Source organism: Myodes glareolus, chromosome X, assembly GCF_982192425.1.
Source record: "Myodes glareolus chromosome X, mMyoGla1.1, whole genome shotgun sequence".
Lineage (NCBI taxonomy): Eukaryota > Metazoa > Chordata > Mammalia > Rodentia > Cricetidae > Myodes > Myodes glareolus.
This window is the reverse complement of record NC_142053.1, coordinates 114,857,901-114,879,155: the sequence shown is the minus strand read 5'-3', so window position 1 is coordinate 114,879,155 and position 21,255 is coordinate 114,857,901. Positions and strand designations below refer to the sequence as shown.

Genomic DNA, 21,255 nt, shown 5'->3' with positions numbered 1-21,255 from the left:
TCAGCTACATCCAGGAGGTAGCAGCAGATGGTACTAAAGATACTCTGAAAGGGTAGGTAATGTTGAGCTGGGTGAATTTAGCCAAAAAATATACTTCTGGATTTTCATGTGCCACTGTAATACCTTACAGCATAATAGATAATATGTGTAAATGAGGCAATATGTAAAAGAATGAATGAAAGTGGGACTGTCTCTCATTCCTGCCCCCAGTCATACTATCACTTTCCCCAGAGGTGACCATCACTTTCCAGTAGTCCTGAGTCAGGAAGAATAATCTTAGTATTTGGAAGGTGGAAACAGGCAATCATGGGTTTTGAGTCCCTATCTCAAAATAAAGTATTTCTTCTGGGAATTTTCATTTGCAAGCACAAATATTCTGTAATGTACCATTTTCACGTAATTTCTCTCGGATGTTTTCTAAGAAATATGTAGACATTATTTTGAACAGATTCATAAGATCTTATGGTATGGAGGCATTATCATTTTAATTATGGAATGAATATTATTTTCAATATTTTTGAAGCAAGGTAATATCTCAGTTTCTTTTCTGTTGCTGTGATTTGAAAAAGCACTCTGACAAAAGCAGCTTAAGGGGGAGACGGTTTACCTTAGCTCCCAGTTCCAGGTTACACTCGATCACAACAGAGAGCCCACAGCAGCATCAGGAGTCGAAAACAACTGATCACATCACAATCCCAGTCAAGCAGCAGAGAGCTGCAATGTCTACCTCTGCTCAGTTCCCCTCTTCGTTCACACAGTCCAGGAGCCTAGTCAGGAAATGCTGCCTCCGTAGTAGAGCGGACCTTCCCACCTCATGTCTACCGTTCAACCTCATCCAGACAAACCCTCACTGAGACTCCCTTCCATGAAGTTCCATATTTTGTCTAGCTGGCTCGTAACACTAACCATCACTGGTGGGAAATTTGCTACTCATAAGAAGCCATTACCCATTCTGAAAGTATTTTGTTCAGCCATCACAATGGTTTTAATGTGTGACTCTTAATGGATGTGGCTATAGGTGGTATGGTAGAAAAAACTGTTCAGCAATATCCACCCTCCTCTTTTATAGCATTAGCAAACAGCTATATCCATGACCATGCCCTTGGTCAAAGTGGAAGTGGTAGAAGTTTCTAGTCTGAATCTTTAAAGGAATAACTATAACTCCTCACAATCTCTGTGCTTCTGCCAAGATTCTCAATAACAAGAATAGATAGGGCCATTGTGGTAAAGGTACAACTAAAGCTTTTTACCATCACCATGGAAACCTCATGCTGCAAAGCTTAGACATGGCTTTGGAAGAAGAGGTCAAGAACAGCAGAAGGGGAAGTTCCATCCAGTAGAAGAGAGGAAAAAAACATTTTATGGTGAAAAAAAAATGTATCATTGCCATGAAAAAAGTCAGTTCAATTATAAAAAGGATCAGCCTCCCTATGTGATTTTCCTTACAGGAATTTCAGTAACAGATGTTTCATGTCTACAAAAATAGACCTACAAAAACCAAATCATCATCCAGTAGGCCATAGGCTTGACCACCTGTAGGTATTGTAGATCTGTATCACACCTGACTTAGACTCCCTTGCATAATTACTACATTTATTTATGTATTTGAGTGTGCATGCATGTGGGCCCACGTTTGCACATTTCTATCATCTCTCAAACACGGCAGCTGTAGAAGTCTGGTGAGAAGATGGCTTCAAGACCAGGATTAGTTCTAAGAAATTATACAATCAGGTTATATCGTCTTCTCCAAAGAAAGTCCACACTTGGTTTGATGTTTGTTCCTAGAGCCCTGGGATCCTATAAATTATACACCCTCACTTTCTTTGCAACTCCTGAATTTCCAAACTTGCCCTTGTTCATTTTTATTGATTGCTGCTTCTTTTTCGGGGAATGGGAGTTTCGAGATAGTGTTTCTCTGCAAAACAGAGCCCTGGCTGTCCTGGAACTCACTCTGTACACCCGGCTGGCCTCAAACTCCCAGAGATCCACCTGCCTCTGCCTCCAAAGTGGCTAAGTGCTGAGATTAAAGGTGTGTGCCACCATGCCTGGAGACTGTTGCTTCTTGGTGAATATTAACATTACTCTTATCTAATTTTCTCAGCTTCCTCTTCATTTCCTCTTGCACTCTTGCTTCTTTCCATCCAATTTCTTTCTTCTTTCTCTTTCTTTTTCTTGGTAGTGGTTGTTTGAGAAATGGTCTCACTGTAACCCTGAATGAGCTTGAATTGGCTTTGTAGACCACTATGTCTTGAACTCATGGAGAAACACCTGCTTCTGCCTCTCAAGAATTAGTATTAAAGTAGTATACTACTACTCCTGGCTTCTTCATTTTTATTTTAGATTTATTTACTTGATTTTATGTATATGGTTGTTGTGCCTGCACGTACATATGTGCGCCAAATGCATGCCTAGTGTCCATGGAAGTCCAAAGATGATGCGAGATCCTCTAGATTGGAGTCACATGAGCAACCATGTGGGTGCTGGGTCTTGAACAGAGCAGTCAGTACTCTGCTGCTATACCTTCCCTCTAGCCTTTCCATCTAATTTCTTTTCCACATTGTCATTACATTTTAAGTTACTATCTCTCAGCACCTTGGCGACACACACTGCTTTCTACCACCCTGTGGATTCCACTTTTTAAAAGAAGGCTTTGCTTTAGCTTTGTTTTTCAACTCATCAATATCTTGCTTAATCTCAAGTCATCTTACCCGCTTTCCCATATCCTCAGTCTTGGTTTTAGAGGCAGAGGCTTCCAGATAGACTTTGTCTTCAGGGACAAAATTAGCAGAAGGAGAGACTGGGGTGATAAGGACGTAGCAAAGCAGCAAATCATAGTAGCTACAGATATTGACATTCTTACATGTCTTGGATAAGAGAAGTATAGAAGTTCTCAGACAAAATGGAGAAATACCAATAAGCAGTATCTGTGATTAGTCAACAGAAGCTGGGTGAACCTTGTGAGCAGAAGAGTCATGAAAGAAGAAATAATGGTTGATAACAGTATGAAAGGATGCTTGACCTTAGAAGGAATCAGGAAAGTTTTTGCCTAGCTCCAAAAAGATGAAGACTGAGCCATGATGGTGATGGTGTAAGGGAACACTCACAGACAATGCTAGAAATGAAGTAAGCCAACAGATTTTCTGCAGCTGTCTAGCAACATACATTTACAGCTAGCCAGGTAGTGGTGCACGCCTTTAATCCCAGCACTCAGAAGGCAGAGACAGGCAGATCTCTGAGTTTGAGGCCAGCCTTTTTTACAGAGCAAGTTCCAGGTCAGCCAGGATAACACAGCGAACCACCGTCTCAAAAAAAAAAAAAAGTAAACATCTATAGTCGTTGATCTCAAAACTCCTACATTTAGGATTTAGGACAGGAAAATAATCAGATGAGGAAACAAAAGTGTGGATTTGGAATCACTGATAATTTTTGCCTTGTTTGTAACCTAGGAGCAAGGTAAGACTGTGGAAGAAGAAAGAGAAGTTTGTGTCTATTGAAGGGAAATTCTCCACCAATACGTCATCAACTATGGTGCATCCATATCATGTATGCATTAAAAAGAGTGATACAGTTCTTCACTATGAAATAGAAAAATGGCTAATTGGAAAGGACAGGACACAGAACAGCAAATGTAGTCTGATCCCATTTATCTAAAATGATGTCTAAAGACAAGTACAATGAAAGAACTCAGACAAGTTCCCTTCAGTGGACTCCTCTGGGAGGTCTAGTCTCTACTTACGGCATTTCTGGTTTGTAACTTTTTACTATTTTCTAGAAATACAGAACATAATAAAAATTATACATAATTCAGAAAAACTTTTGTACTTTTCTGTAAGAATAAACTGACAGAAAAATTAAGTAGATGGTGGTTTGAATGAATTGTCCCCCATATTCCCAGGCATTTGAATACGTAATCCTCAATTGGTAGCCCTGTTTGGGCAGACATAGAAATATGCCTTGCCGGAGAAGTATATCATTAAGGGCAGATTTTGAGAGCTTAAGCACTTGTGCCATTTCAGTTTGCTCTGCTTCCTGCTTGTGGTTTAAGTTGTGAGCTGCCAGCTCTCAGTTTGCTACTCCAGTTGCCATGACTGCCCACTGCCACACTTTTCCACCACCATGGTAATGGACTCTTCTTATTACTCTGGAATTAGAAGTCCTCTGGAAATTGTCTTGGTCACCATGCTGTACCACAGCAATATAAACCAAAGACACAATGATACCACCTGATTTTTAGATCACAGAAACATTCTATTCTTCAGAAGATAAATTTAAACTGCTTCTCAAAAGTTCATTTCTGTAAGTCATTTGTGTAAGCTTGGTATAGTAGCTCACGCCTGTAACTCCAGCAACTTGAGAGACTAATGTAGAAGAATTCCTCCACAAGTTCAAGAGCAGTCTGGGGCTACACAGTGATTTTGATGCTAGTCTAGACTAAACAGGAAGATCCTGTATGAAAACAAAACAAAACAAAACAAAAATTCAGTTGTGTAAACCAATTCTGAAAAGACAGTGGAATTAGGCAATGAATGCAAGATCTGTCTGCTCAGCTATTTTTAGATCTTTAGATTTATTATTTTATGTGTATGTGTGTTTTCCCTGCATGTAGGTTTGTGAACCACACACATGCAGTATCCATGGAAGCCCGAAGAGGGTACTGGATCTCCTGGATCTACAGTTGCAACTGGTTATGAGCATCCATGAAGGTGCTGGGAACTGAATCTAGGTCCTCTGGAACAGTCGCCAGTGTTCTTAACCATTGAGTCCTCTCTCTAATACCCCTTAACTATTTTTTTGATAGAACTATTAGATTTATCTAGACATACCACAAGGGTTTTCTCCAAGATATTTATCAAACCAAAGTATTTTTCATCAGTCAATACAAGTCTTCAATGAAGATGTTAAAAGATTACTGCCTACATTCAGAGTCTCTCTAGAACAACTTGGAGATGGGAACTTGAGAATGTATTTTATTTGGCTGTGGGCAAAGTGAGATGGAGCAGAAGAAAATAAAAATAGAAGACTTGTTAACAAATAGGCACTATGACACTAGAGTCTGGTCACTCTGGAAGGCTTCTGAAAAACTTTCTAGAAGTTACAGAACTGTCCACTAACATCAAGAAGTCATGGAGCTTTCCCCTTATCACTCAAGAACAAAAAATCAGGGCGGCTCCTGAAACTTCCCAGCCATAAAAATATGAGCCTTGGATGTATATTAAGGTGTCTGGGCTAGACAAGGTGACATTTGCCATATGTTTTCAATTACCCAAAGCATTACAATCCCATGGGGGCACATATTGGCATTACTTTAAAGATAAAGAAACTGAGGCACAGAGATTAGCTCACTCTCAGGCACACACACATTTCCATTCTCAGTTCTTGCAAAGGAAAGATACTGAAACAACTCTCCAAATTATTTTAATCATCTTGCAGCCAGAGTAAAGTCTTCTAGTTCCTAATCCTATAACCAAGTGAAATCTTCATAACATCATCACCCATGGCTACCCTAGAAATGAGTCACTATGAAATTATCTCAGAATTTGGATCTAAGTATGGAAGGGGGAATTTTTATCTGATGAACTCACTGCAGGGAATCAGTTTCATAGAGAGTTCCAGATTCGAGTATATTAAAACATAATCTATAACTTTACTATTAGTAGAATACTTTATTACAATGAGTGAAACATCCCGAGCACTGCCAGGACACTGAGCTCATGCTAATGGGAGAGCCAACGAGACTCTCTGTTTTAGTAGAAAGGTAATCATCTACACACCGCTGGCAACCAAATCTGCCTTGGTTTAAACTACACACAGATTGAGAAGTCATATTGATGGCTCACCTACAAACACTAGTAGAAAGGCCCTTGCAGCTCACCAAATGACATCTGAGACAGTGCTCTCTATGCTGTCACCAGAAGCAATGGCATGTCTCTTAGGCTTTGCTCCTTTGCTTTCCTCACAGGGAGTAGGGGAAAGGCCAATCCTCTCTGATACCCCTCAGGCCCAGTACAGTTGTTGCCTCAAAAAAATTCCCAGAAACCCACAAGCAGCCCATCCACAAGAACCTAGACCCTCCACTAGTCAGATTTGGAGTCTTCTGCATTGAACCCTAAGAACATATGGATACACTGCCACAGAAAGTTCTGACTAGGTGCCTATCACTAAGCTCTTACCCTGGAGAACCACACAATGTCTCAGGAAAATGCCAGTCATCTTATTTACAAATTACCGTAATATAGAGGATAAGACGGCAGCCAAGCACACTGAGAGCTGCCTGGAGTTGAAGCATTTTTATTCTCTTAGTAAAGAAGCACTTCATCATTCTTCATCCTCAGCAGTGTGGGCAAGTCTCCAGACCCATATGCTATGTATCTGTCTGGGAATTTTCCTGCATTTTCTTTATGTTTCACAGCAACATAAAGATTTGCATGGCAAGGAAAACTGCCAGGTCTGTCTGCTCTTTTCCCTGACACACAGAGGCCTTTGTAGCAGAGACATATCCTGGCTCCAGCAGGAAAGGGAAGGGCTTAGGTGGGAGGGCAGCACTTCACCTGGCACACTGGGCTGGAAGACTTTATTCAGATCCAAGGAGGAGGCTCTGGAATGGGTTTTCTGTGGCCGTGGCGGCGGGGTGGGAGGGTCCTCACCCCTTTTCATGGTCTCTTCTATGGAGGTGCTAGAGTAAGATCTGTAGCAAAATAAGGGAAGGTCAAAGGGGAAAGAGGAGAGCTTTATTCCCTGAAATTGGGTTGAAATAGAAAACACCCCAAAGTAAAATGAATGTAGAGAACAGACAAGCTGCCAAAAAGAAGCTATAAGTCCTGTTGTCCTTTTAATGTCACTGCATATAACAACTGTCCAAACTCAGCCATCACTGGGATCTTTTGCCCTTATTAAGCCATATGCCTTAATTTATACTCTTTCCAAAAGTATAAATTCCAATCTGTTGCTGTTATAATTGCTAATAAGAATAGTGTGTAAGCCTTTCAGCTTGCAGACTTCTGTGTTATAGGAGAAGTGCTTCACGGTATTAACTGATTTCAAAACTTTGGTTTCCTTGCAGTGTGATGGCAAGCACATATGGAGTGGGGACAGCCATGCTGTGACTAAAAACTCAAATACAAGGGTTATGCCACAGATGAAGCTTAGGAAAGAGAAACACATCAATCAGCTTCAGGGGGTTAGCTAGTCTTGCCCTGAGAAATAAGTGTTTTATGGAATTTTCAAAGCAAAGGCTTAATTTTAACCTTCTTTAAAGTGTAACAAGCCACAGCTAACTTTATGGTGACTTCTGACACTATAATAATGGCATTGGAAGAAAATGAAAGAAAAGATATAATGTTGCAAACTCCAATATGTTTGTTTCAGTTTTTGAGATGTTGCTTCAGTGTTCATGAAACAGAAAATAAATCTTCCTGAAGTAACAGCTAGTATATTTATTGGCAACCTACTTATTTTCTGCACTAATTTAACTCCATACTTTGGTCTTGTGATAAGGCCAGGCTCCTGATATGATTAGGAAAAGCGTGGAGGAGTGTCCATCTCTTCTATTCAAGTTCTCAGCTGATTTCGTGTCAAAGCAGAAACTGACCTCTGAATCACAGATACAGCTGAGAAAGTAATTCTCTTCAGGAAACTGGTTTCTGTATTTAGCTATTCTAGTAGCTATTCCTGAATTAGAGCTGATCAATGGCTACTAAACCCCTTTAGTCTGGGTAAAGTTGTTTCTTGACAAAGCAAAGTTTTGTTTGTTTTTAACTTTTATTAAGTGTGTTCTATGACCACTTCATACATGTATAAAGTGCATCAGATTATTACAAACCACTCTCTAATTCCCCCTTCCTATTATCCCTGCTTTCTCTCAAGTCTCCTGCCCACATTTAAGAGGTTTTGGGGGGGTTGTTATTTTGCTTTCTTTCTTTGCTGATAAGACCCACTGTGGTTTGTGTGTGTGACTGTGGGCCTGGAACCATCCATTGGTATCTAGTGAACTCTTCGGTGGGCACATAACTATAGACAATGACGGCTCATCCTCCAGAATTTATCAGTAACCAATAGTTCAGCAGGGGAAGGGTCCCATAAGGTCCAATTTATAATTAACTGTTGCTAGGCAAGGGTTTTATTTTACAAAAACAAAAAGTTTCTCAAGGTCTCTCTGTGGTGACTGAAGTTTTTGTTTGTCTTATAAGGACACAATGTTTAAGACAATGATAATAGTGGTACATAGTAGCTCTTGGGTTGGTCCTAGTTCTGTATCTGGCTAGACAGATGAGGCAAACACAGGCAATAACAAAGGGAAAATGTCTTTAACATTGTCAAACAGAACCAAAGGGAATTAACATAACAAGACAACCAAGTTTTTAAAGAACTATTGCTCTGTAAAGAAAGCTGGAGTCTCTAGCTAGAAATTTTAAAAAAACAAACTTTTTATGTAACATACAGCTTCAGTGACATCTTCCATTCAATGAAGAAAGACTGATTCATGTGTAATAAATAGTCTGTATGTACAAGCACATGTGTATACACGTGCTTGTACACACATATACATACTTTGCCATAACCTCCTTTCCATATATGATCTTTGTGTTTATATTTTCACATAGAAAGGTACTGAATATCAGATAAGTGAGACTGTAGGGCAGGACTGTAATCAAGTAAAACACACTGTGCAAGGAATTAGCAAAATGAGAGATAAAATAACATCAGAATATTTTTTTCCTCTTTCCTTTTTTTCTATAAATCCTTACCATTTGGAAAAAAATGAGAATATGGCTTGGCACTCTTCATCTCAGTAAATAGCCAGTTAGAAATAAGAAAAATGTAATCATCCAAATTGGACCAGGAGACCAACTTTTAAAATAATAATATATAATATTTGTCTAGGCCATTACTAGTGGAGCACGTGCCTTTGAAATTTTATAATTTCATTTATTTTGAGGAAATAAGAACTCATCAAAAACTATATTTATGAAGTTCAATTTATGACTAATGTGGTATATATCAGCTAATTTCTGCAATTTATGGAAAGCTTTTCTTATTATAAAAGTGGATAAATATTATCAGTTCTATATCCCAAAGTTAGTAGACTGATAAGCAAAGAACCTGCCAGTCCTTTAAAAAAAAAAAAAAAACAGAGTAAATATGGTCACTAGAGAGTGACCATACTTTTCTTCCTACTCAAATAAATTATTGCTCAAAAATATATATGAATGTAGGTATCTGTGGTTTATATGAACAAGAAAAGAGAACCTCAACTCTTTGATTTACATTGAGACAGCATGTCCTTAAATTTCTTTTTTCAACAGATTTGTTTACGTATTATGTATAGTGTTCAGCCTGCATGTATGCCCTCAGACCAGAAGAGGGCACCAGAAATCATTACAGTTGGTGGTGAGCTACCATGCGGTTTTCGGGAATTGAACCCAGAACAGGCAGTGCTCTTAACAACTGGGTCATCTCTCCGGTTCATGTACTTAAATGTCAAGAACATAAAATGTGATGCGGTTTAAATCCACTTTGGGGGAGGGGGGTAGAGGACCTGAAGCTGAAGGAGGAAAAAAAAGTCACAAAGAGTTAAAGTAAAACTAAAAAAAAAAAAAAAACCCACATGGTAGCCTATCTTACACAGCAGCTCTACTGCCTAAAAGTGGCTGCAACATGTCCTGTCTTTGGTGCACTAACTCTGTGTCCCTGTGTGTCCCTCTGCTCCTCTCTTCCAGGTCTGACAACAGCCATGGCTCTGCTCTCTTGATTCTCCCTCTTTTGTTCATGGCTATTTCAAAAACACAAAGCTGAGAAGAGGCACTAAGAATGGCTCAAACAGATCCTAATAAGTGCTTACCTGAAGCACGGTGTCTCCTTGAAGTCACCATAAACATTTTCCCTTCTCTAGATTTTACGTCCCAGACTTCTTATTGTTTGGGTGTTCATATTCACAGAAACTTTAGTTGCTACCTTTTAGCCCTATTTCCCTCTTAACGGAGCTATACCCCTATTACTTATCATCCTTCCCCAACTCAGTCATTTTACACAAACTACTTCCTGTCAGGGGTCCAGATAACAATAGTCACCATCTTGTAGCACTGACACCCACAAAGGCTAAAAGGCTTTCCAGCATCACTAGATTAATCAAGGCAGGCCATTCACAAGGAGTGAAATGACCCATGTCTTTAGATTTAAGTTTAAAGGCAGAGCAGGCAGTGATTTGTGTGTGGGGTCCAGGATTGTATTCTAGGCTGGGACGGGGCACAAAAAGACATCTTAATTAAATTAAATTTAATTTAGAAATTAAATAAACACTACCTGGATCTTGGTCTTGCTTTGAGACTGTTGTAGTCCTTAGAAGTTGCTGAAACAAAAGATTATTGATTGGTTGCTTGGGTTTTCATTTCTCTGTTAATCAGGGTGGAAGTAGCAGTTGGGCTATTACAGAACACAGCAACAAGTAAAACTGAGGTTGATGTATCCATGTGGAAAACTCAAGGGCTTCTACACTTTGATAATTCTCTGATTTTACTTTTAAAGCTAAAGACTCAATGAAAAGGAGAGAAATCCAGCATGTTTTCTTTCATTGAGACTGAGAGGTCATTCTCAAGGTTGTGGATTAATGGAGACATTCCAAGATAAAAAGACAACCCACTTAAGAGCTTTTCTTTTTATATAATGATAGATTCCCACCTGAGAGCTTCTTGGTATCTCCTGGTAGTCTAATAATAGACTTAAAACCAGTATTCCAGGTTAGGAAGAAATAGATCTAGCTTCATATTTTCTTTAAATATATAATATTACCAGAGTTGGATGTAATGGCAAATACCTGGAATTGGAATTCTAGGCCAGCCAAAGCTAATTAATGAGACCCTGTTTCAAAAAAAAAAGTGTGCATGTGCACGCAGAGCACCATGGTCACAAGAAAGCTGAGAGCTTACAAAGTAATTAAGAGAAGGTGTGAAGCTTTTCCTCTAAGAGACGATCCCTGTCCAGGTGTGGTTGCTCATGCTTATAATCCCAGGACTCAGGAAGTTCAGAGAGATCACCATGGTTTTGAGAGCAAACTGGGCTGCACAGTAAGTTTCAGAATAGCCTGGCTAAGTTATAGCGTAAGACCCTATCTTAAAAACCTCCCTCCATAAAAAAAGAAAGAGAAAATAGTCTTGTTTCCTTGTCTCTGTGACAGAATCAGACAAGTACTATGAAATGAAATCATTAAAACATGTTTCAACCATTCTTTTCCTCATCAAACCTAAATCAGAAGCTAATGTGCTCAGTACTAACACCCACAGAGCCCACTTTCCCATCAGAAGTTGTGAGGAGTAATTAGAAACTTACAAAAACATGAGTTCTCCTTTTGTATCCCACTCATTTGTGGGAAGTGCCTTCAGAAGCTCAGAGCTCTGCTATGGTTTTGCAAACACTGCAAGTTTTCATCATAAAAATTCACAGGAAGAGTGTTGCTTATGTGGAGAATATAATTTGTTTCTTTGTTTCACATATTTATCCAAAAGAAAGTGTTTTGCTGCACTATTCCATCCTCATTTACACTGCTCCGAAGACGAAAGCCTCCTCCGATAGAAAGCAGCCTAGATTGATGATGATCATTAAAACCCTTGGGTTAGACAAGCAAAGCAGAAAGGGAAGCTGAAAATTCTCATAAAGCCAGCAAGGTACAACAAAGTAAATTCCCAAGAGAAAGAGCCTCTCCTTACATGTGGTCAGCTGCATAAAACGGAGCCATTTCTCCTGACCTAAGCATTTGGCTTGCTGCAGTGAGAAAAGGCGTGTTTCAGCTTCCAACTGCAATGCTGCCATAGCCCCCTCCCCATCAACGAGAGTATGGAAATGCCAAAAAGACTGAGATTCTTCTTGTTCATATCACGCACCCACACCTGGGCAAAGAAGAGCCAACACCTCCCTACCTCCTACCAACTCCAGGCAGCAAAGAAAAGCAACCTATATGGGGCCTCCCCTCTCTCTCAGTCAAAAAGATTGCCCTAGAGCTAGCAAGCCAACGTGTGGCCAAACTCACTGCAGTGCTGGAAGCAGGCCTCTGAGCAGGCCCACCACTGTTCCTCTGGGTTCTTCTTCTCCTTCAGGCCTCACTGCTTTCCAGAAATATTTGGTTAGCAAAAGTCCTAGTCATGTTAAAAACACTGTTTCCCACACCACCAGACCACAGTAACCGTTAATTCCCTTGTCGTTTGTCTTTATCTTTGTACTGGTGCAGGGATGGGTGTGGAAGTTAGGGTGAGCTCTGCTAATGAAAGATAGACAGGCAGACCGACAGACAGACATAGTAGGGGTGTGGATGAGCAATGGAGAAAGGAACAGGAAGTAGGTTGGGGGTCCAGAGACCCCAGGTTCTCCTCCTAGTCAAGTCACTAAACAGCTGAACTTGTCTTTCCTCATCTATTAAGCAAGTCCCTCTCTCACAGGGACAAAAAAAGAAGGCTGGAGTCCTAGGAAAAGTGAATGTCCTGCAGAATTGCAAAGTGTTCCTTTTATAGAGACATAAATTGAAGCTCCTAATATTCTGAACTCTGAATTTAGTTCCTTGCAGGAGATGTGTGTGTGTACACACACACACACACACACACACACACACACACACACAGAGAGAGAGAGAGAGAGAGAGAGAGAGAGAGGAGTGGGGAGAGGAAAGGGGAAACTGCTGCACTGCACAAGGCCCATGAGGTGCTCAGTAGCAGTGGAGCAGCACCTGGAACTGCCCACAGCAGGCCTGAGACCACACTGTGGAGTAACACCTTGCCATGACACAGAAGCAAGATGAAAACTCCCACTGTGCACTGTGTGTGGTTGAATTGGGCTAGAATGGAGAATGGGCATGAAATCTCTTAGACTCCCCTAACACAGATACGCTCACCAACTAAAAGGAAAAGAGTATGTAGGAAATGAATGTTTCACAAGGAGTCTCCATTCCCTGATGACTTGGTACCCCCTGTCTATCACCCACCATATTACCTTCACCGGTATCATTATTATCACCACCATGCATACTAAGCAAAGCACAGACATGCTTTTCCCTCTCTCTACAAAGATATTGCCAAAGCGCAGCTTAGTAGCCGACTCAGGTTGCAGGCTACAAAAGCCTCAACAGTACTAGTGTAGTTAAGTCATCCATCCAGCACCCTGACAGCCCACCTCAGCTCCCCACTGATACTCATGCGTCAGATGAGTACCTGCGCAAACAGCAAGGGTACATTGTGTTGCAAGCTCAAGCAAAGGCCAACGAATGAATCACAGCTTCTCATTTAGCTGGAGAAAGGGAAAAATGCCAACTTCCTGGAACACCCCAGGCGTGTCATCTTCCATCATCTTTCCGGGAAATGAAAACGGGAAGAGGACACAGACTTAATTGATGACTGACCTTCTAAAAGGCCGCAGCAGAACTAGAGGAACTGTTTCCAGTACACTGATTACCATTCGGAAATATAATTACCCCCTTGTGACTCTCCTATCTCCCAGGGAACACTGTGTTATTTTCCCCGGAAATAGGCTGTTAAATATGTTTGAGATGAGTGATCGAGTCACATCCAGAAGGGGGCAGCAGTGGAAAGAATAAATCAAAACACACATAGCATGTTCCCAGGCAGAGTGAAGCAAATTTAGATAGACTTCATGTACTGTAGCACACCTGTTAGGTTTTATCTGGTGGTGCTAAGTTCTAGTAAAGAATGTTAAAAATGAGAATTGAGGCTCATGTCTCAAAAAACATTTGATCTCATATGGAAATCTCTGGAACAAATAGAAAGATTTAGGATTCTCAAAGCCTATAAGAGAAGCATTAATTTAACACTCCAAATTGAAATACCTTTTACTAGCACAATGTCATGAAATTTATAAAAACTGCAAAACATCCACCTTCCCATCCGAAATCAGAGCCACCAAGAATTGGCCACAGGTGTTTGGTCTATACAAATAGAGTATTTCCCCTATGACGAATGGATCCAAATGTTTCAAAAGGCAAAATGGGGCTTGAGAATTCCCACGGATTTTGGAGTCGTGATTGATTTACCATCTTGATTTCCTATTTTGCAGCATCTTTTTTGGAGGTAGTGGCTTCCAAATAGGCCACATACCAGAATCACCTGGGGTGGGGAAGGGAGACTGGCCATTTTTCCTGCCCAGTTCTCCCTATCTCTTCTTTCTTCCTCTTTCTCCACCATAATCTTGCTTTTAAACTTCAAATGACCCTAGTGTTTGGGAAACATTTATAGCAGTATAAGCTTCAGCAGTCTGATTTCTCTATTGCAACTTTAAACAAACAAGCTCAGGATGACAGGTAGCCACTCATAAGAAACATTATTTACATTCTAAATATACAAGAGCAATAACAGTAAAGAAGAAAGCAGAAACTTCATTCAAATCCTCATAACCAAAGATCTAAATAAAAATGCTTTGTGGAGCCACTTGATTTTCAACATGGTTCATCTTGCTTCAGTGATGGCTCCATTCAGAGAGCTACAGGGGGCAGAAGAGGTGGCTCAGCAATTAAGAGGCCTTACTGGACTTGCAGAGGCCCTGGGATTAGTTTCCAGCACCTGTAATTCCAGTTCCAGGGGATTCAACATCTCTTATTGACCTCCATGGGCACTGTATACACATAAGACACATACATACACCCAGGAGAGCAACACGTGCATGTGCACGCACACACACACACACACACACACACACACACACACACCCCTACATGTAAAATTAAGTAAATAAATAGGTTTTTAAAGAGAGAACTTAAAACACAGGCCCAACACATTCTACATCGTTTCTCAGACACATTTCTACTTCTACACAAAACTGACTAGCACGACTTCTACATTTTTTTCCCTTGGAATCTACTCCATGTTTAAGCAGTACCTTCCTGGTAGGGAAGGATTATAAAGATATTTAGGATTGACAGTTTGGCAATGGAAAATACTAACTAACTCTGGGCCTCAGGTTAATCCACCTTATGAGTTCTTTAATTTACAAAGAAAACACAGGAGTTTATGTGAATCACTGAAATTCTAAGGTGTCCTGATTGTATACTCCTAAATTCAAACAGACTGAAATCGAAAGTCACCCTCTTCTGAAGAGAGGGAAAGGGTAGGACATCTAATGCTTCTTGTAACAAAACACAAGCCAAAGATCTAGAGACAGACACGCCATCACAGACACAACAATCTTCAAGTCATCAAACAGCTGAGGCTTCTTAAAAATTATTAGAGAGAGAATATATTAAAATGGTTTTCTCCTACCTGTATCCTCAGACAGGTCCTTTGGTAAGGGTTCGGTAACAGTGCTTTTCAAAGCTAGTAGTATTTTGTTTCATGTTTAAGGAAGAAGAAAGAGAAAGGAGAAGAAAAAGAAAACAAAAGCCTTGTGAAATTTTATTTCTGAGATACATGACATTAAAACAAATAATCCCTATCCATGAGTTACACAATCTTACAACCCTCTAGAAGTTGCTGTAGCATTTCTAGAACACAAGAAACCTCACAGACCATGGCAACAGGCTCTCCACTTACAGAAGGAAGGTCTATTTTCAAGTTTCTAGAGAGACAGCCACAAGTGGTTAGGAGGGGTATTATCAAAAAGCATCCCAAATTTCTCCCACTTTCCTTCCTAACAGCCAAATCAATGACAGGAGACTAGGATTTAAACACAAGTTTCAATATTTTTAGAACTTTGCAGTCAAGGCAAAGACTCACAAGTTAGGAGACAGTGTCTAGTTCCACTAGTTCCACTTGAGTCTCCTAAACGAATATTTAAATCGAAAGTATGAAACCATTGGTGCTTAATGGAAGCCTTCTTTTCCATGTTTAATGTCTCTGTGCAACTGAATTAATGGCAGGGCTCAACAATAAAGCCTGAAATGGCTTCCCTTCACACAGGCTTCTCCCACTTGTGAGTGGTAAATTGATGGAACAGATGGAATGCTGGCTTAAGACAGAAAATCTTGGTTCCTGTCCCAGTTCTTTTTCTTCTTGTACAAGTAGATGATTCATACTGCCTGCCTGAGCTCAGTTGCTTATTTCTAAATGTTAAGTGATTTCAAAAGCACTACTTTTGTGAGGTCTGTGTATAACACGGTATATGAGGAAGGACCTGGTAAATTATAAAAGGATCACACAAAGTACAGGGTTTAGAGGAGAGGGTCCTGCCTGCACTTCTGAATATGGCAGTCCAACTAATCCCCATGCCTGAGGGTATCTCTAGCACTGGACACTATGTTGCATGCCTTCTCAGCTACCCAGTAAAACAAGGAAATTGAAACCGGGCTCCATATCACACCTCCATAAGCACTGGACCAATGAGAAATACATAAAGCTTTAGGATTGACACATTGTCTGAAAGAACTTATTCATGGATTAGACCTATATACAAATGTATACTAATGGTGGTTTATTTTTTCAAATCCTTTATGCCAATACTAGATATTAATTCTCCAATTCTTTCTGTTTCCTAACTATGGGACCAGAATCTAATGTAAGGTATCAAAGTACCCTAAGATTAACAATAACCAATGAGCTGGCGGTGGTGGTGCACGCCTTTAATCCCAGCACCCAGGAGGCAGAGGCAGGCAGATCTCTGTGAGTTCGAAGCCAGCCTGGTCTACAGAGCGAGTTCCAGGACAGGCTCCAAAGCTACAGAGAAACCCTGTCTCAAAAAACAAACAAAAAAATCAATGAATTAAGGCAATTCAGAAACTGAAAGTCATACTGCAACATTGTGAACCACAGGCTTCTGACAACAATTTAAACCACACAATCTACCCAAATGAGTATACATTCTGAGCACTGTCCTCATATGATCAAAAGCTGTTCCAGGACAAATAGATGAGGAAACATAGGAAGGAAAATTCTTATTTTTATAAGAATAAAACTAGTTCTTTTCGTACCTTGTTTGTCATCACCAGTAGTCGCATCTTGGGTCGGAACAGGAAAGTCAGCCATGTCTTTAACAGATGTCTTCTTGGAAAGAAAATTAATTATATGTGTTGAAATAAAAATTAAGCAATAAGCACACATGACCATATGTTTTAAAGGTTAGAGTCATTGTCAAAATTAATGTCTTTAGTAAGTCCTGACATTTAATATTAGTGAATCCTACATTAAATTTGAATCTTGAGTGGGATTCAACCAGAGAATTCTTTTACTTTTGTGCAGTCATCCAGGTACCAACCTGGTCTTTATAAACTTTTTCACAAACAGGAAGAGGACCCTATAGTTGAAGTATTTGCCAGGAGCTGCTTTGTATTAGATGTTCAGCCGCCTTGTGATATAGTAAAAAAAAAAATACTAAGGAGCAAATCAAAAATTTCCACTAAATCTGGGCACAATGACATATACCTTTAATCACTTGGGAGGTAGAGGAAGGCATATCTCTGAGTTTGTAGACAGTCTGGTCTACAGAGTGAGTTCCAGGACAGTCAGGGCTACATAGAGAGACTGTGTCTCAAAAAAATACCCCTAACTCATCAAAGAGAAAAGTCCTCGGTATACTAATAAGCTGAATATCCAAACTGATCACATATGAATTGTTTTAAAATAGTTGAAAGTTTAATAATAGATTTATTTTCAATAAGGTCCCCCAATATATACCCTAACTACAGTATTAGAAGTATATTATGCTTAAAAACTACCCAGAGAAAAGATCTTAAATCGCCATTGAAATCAAGTCACTGTGTGAGGTGATGGAGGAACTACTGGCTTTGACCGTGGTAACTGTTTCACCATGTGTATATGTCTCTATACATGTATCAAAACATCATAAACGTGCAACTATATTGGTCTATCTCAAATCTGGAAACACGTGCTCCAAGACCTCTGCTGTGATTCGAGGATAATATATATTCATACTTGTGTTATCTTTATGTTTAAGGTCTGCAAAGGTATCTAGGAATAGAAGAATGGCTAGGTAACTAGAGAAAAAAGCCACAGGATGACTTGTTGCCAAATGTACTTTGGTATTACATACATTTTAAACAGATCTGAAACTTAGAGATTAATTTAAAACTGCAAAGGAAGGTGACTAATTTCATAGAGGTATTTGGTGTCCAATGGTTAACTCTAGTTTGTGTCTCAGAACTCAAACAACCGCAGAGATAATCCATGCTTCTGGTTTTCAATTGTTCAAAAATAAAAGATTACAGTATTTTGTTGGGAATCTGATCAAAGGTTTAACATTCCACACCTAGGTGATTCTTTAAGTGTTAATATTACTTTTATGGTTGGGTGGTGGTGCTACATGTCTTTAATCCCACACTCGGGAGGCAGAGGCAGGTGGATATCTGAATTCAAGGCCAGCCTGGTCTACAGAGTGAGTTCCAGGACAAGCTCCAAAGCTACAGAGAAACCCTGTCTTGGAAAAAAAATAAAAATCACTTTTACAACATAATGTAGTATACAGTAACTCACTTTAAAGTAAAAAGCTTCTATGTATAACTGCAGAGAAATTACTATACAGACAACTCCGCTATCCACTGAGTTTTGTGATAAATTTTTTTAGCAAAAATTATAATATTTCCAAGGCTATCCCAATAAGTTCATTTAAACCAAATGTTAGCTGAATTATACATTCATGGATATTGTTTAAATTCTAGGATGCAGAAGAAACTTTAGCTGCATTTCTTGAAATGGCCATGTTTAACTTTGAGTACTAAGTTCCAAATAATCTTTCCCTTCATTTTTAATTTAATGGAGTATTATTTAGCAGGAAAAAAAATCTTCAAAATTGCAGGCAAATGGATAGAACTAGAAAAGAAAACATCATGAGTGAGGTAACCCAGACCTAGAAAGACAAACACTGGATATTAGACATAAAGCAAAGGATAACAAGGCTACAATCTACAACCCCAGAGAAATTAGGTCAAAAGGAGGACACACATGGAGGGCCCCAGGAAGGGGAAATAGTTAAGATCTCCTGGGAAAATTGGGAGGGGTAGAAGAAGGGGATAGGGGGTGGGAAGATGAGGGATCAAGATGGCCCAGTTGGGGGAGGGCTAGAGAGGGAAAGCAACAAAAGAGATAGCTTGATAGAGAGAGTCATTATGGGGTTAGGGAGAAACCTGCTACTAGGGAAATTCCCAGGAATCCACAAAGATGACCCCAGCTAAGACTCCTAAACAATAGTGGAGAGGGTGCCCCAACTGGTCATTTCCTATAATCAGATTAGTGACTACCTTAATTGTCATCATAGAACCTATATCTAGTAACTGATGGAAACAGATGCCGTGATCCACAGCTAAGCACTGTGCTGAGCTCCTGAAGTTCAGATGAAGAGAGGGAAGAGGGATCATATGAGCAAGAGGGGTCAAGATCATGATGGGGAAAACCACAGAAACCGCTACTTAGTTGACTCCCCAAGGAAGGCCTTACCCCCTCTGAGGAGTGGATAGAGGTGATAAGGGGGTAGGAGAAGGTAAGGGAGAGGGAATTGGGGTTGGTATGTAAAATGAAAAAGGTTAACTAAAAATAAAAAAGAGAATTTCACATATAAGTGTTGTGTTTATATCATTTCTACCACATGATTTCCTCCTCCAATTCCCATGTCCTCCCTATTTCCTTTCAAATTCGTGACCTCTTCTTCTTTCATAAATATTTTATGATCATAAGGATATATGGATATATGACACAGCCTGCTAAATCCATCTAGTGTTGCTTGTATGTACAGGTGTTTTGGGCTGAGTACTTGGTACTGGATAACCTATCAGGGATCTGGTCCTTCTCTCAGCAGTCCTTCATTTCCTGTAGTTCTTCATTTAGAGGTAAGTCAATGACAACATCAGCTGGCATTCCAGTGTGGAAGGAGGAAATCTCACAAGGCCCTCTCACTTTTTGATTTATGTGGTATCATTTTTCTGTAGGCTAAAACACAGTCCACATCTACATTTTAACTGTTCCTTCTGAAAGGGCAGCTAAAACATACTTAAGCCTGCTTGACATGGCATGCATTCCTATCCTAATAGGGGATTCTCCACACTAAAATGAAACCCCCAGAAACAATTTCCTATTTACCATCTGTTGTCTCCAGTAAATTACTGAAGAAGTTATTTTTTTAAGTGCTAGGGATTAAACCTAGAGTCTCATTGCATTCTAGGCAAGTGGCTATACCACCAAACTATATCCCCAACCTGCTCTGCTGTTTGCCTTTTGAGATAAGGTCTCATTAAGTTTCCCAGGCCAGCCTTACAATCACTCCATAGCCCAGAATGGTCTTGAGCTTATGATCCTCCAGTCTTAACATAGCAAACAGTTGGCAATACAAACAAGACCAGACAAAAGTGCATTTCTTTTATTGTCTTCTCCAACCTGGACCACATTAGAGAAGAAAATGACCTAGGGACAAAAAAATGCAGATAATAAAATCACAGAAAAATCTCACTGAAGATATTGCTCAGTGGTAAAGTACTTGCTCAAAACATCAAAAACAAACAAAAAAAGCAAATAAAAATGGACACAAGATTTTAATAGCTATTTCACCAAAGAAAATACACAAATGGCTAACAAACACATGAAGAAACATTCAAAAAGACTGATCATTGTCATATTGAACCATAATAAGATATAATTGCATATCACTAGGATGGTCAAAATGAAAATGGCAGGAACAAGGGTGTTGTGGGATAATGCTCTTATACACTGTAAAGATTTGTCACTTGTATTGGTTTAATAAAATGCTGATTGGCCAGTAGCCAGGCAGGAAGTACAGGTGGGGCAACCAGACTAGGAGAATTCTGGGAAGAGAAAAGGCAGAGAGACAGTCACCAGCCAAACACAGAGCAAGCAAGATGAGAATGCTTTACTGAGAAAAGGTACCAAGCCACATGAATAAACATAGATGAGCCTATAATTTGTGATCCTAGAGAAACTAAATAGGAAGGTGAACCCAAAGAAAAACATGTAGTTATCCTCCTGGATATTAGAAGTAGACAAGATTGCCAGGCAAAAATTGAGAGCTTGGGGGTGGGGGTGGGGTGAGGGTAAGGGGAGAAGGGGAGAGAGAAGTGAGAAGGGGAGGATTGGGAAGAGCTTGGGGAAATGGGACGGTTGGGATGGAGGAAGAGTGGATATGGGAGCAGGGAAGTATATATCTTAATTAAGGGAGCCATTTTAGGGTTGACAAGAGACTGGACTCTAGAGGGGTTCCCAGGTCCAAGAAGATGTCCCCAGCTTGCTCCTTGAGCAGCTAAGGAGAGGGCACCTGAACTGGCCCTATCCTATAGCCACACTGATGAATATCTTGCATATCACCATAGAACCT

At 40.0% G+C, this 21,255-nt stretch overlaps 1 protein-coding gene across 11 annotated transcripts in view; it reads right to left on the bottom strand.

Annotated features, from left to right (window-relative positions):
• The window catches only part of Reps2 (RALBP1 associated Eps domain containing 2), a 267,555-nt gene that overhangs the window by 107,343 nt on the left and 138,957 nt on the right, over nucleotides 1-21,255 (bottom strand). For 3 of the 11 annotated variants that reach the window (XM_048440653.3, XM_048440654.3, XM_048440660.3), the window contains exons 10-13: nucleotides 16,892-16,964; nucleotides 15,249-15,302; nucleotides 10,300-10,345; nucleotides 6,549-6,685 (exon numbers count right to left, since the gene is read on the bottom strand). In XM_048440653.3, the coding sequence (XP_048296610.1) occupies nucleotides 6,549-6,685; nucleotides 10,300-10,345; nucleotides 15,249-15,302; nucleotides 16,892-16,964 (310 nt within the window). The remainder of the gene's footprint in view (nucleotides 1-6,548; nucleotides 6,686-10,299; nucleotides 10,346-15,248; nucleotides 15,303-16,891; nucleotides 16,965-21,255) is intronic. The other 8 variants (XM_048440658.3, XM_048440659.3, XM_048440656.3 and 5 more) reach the window with 5 other exon arrangements.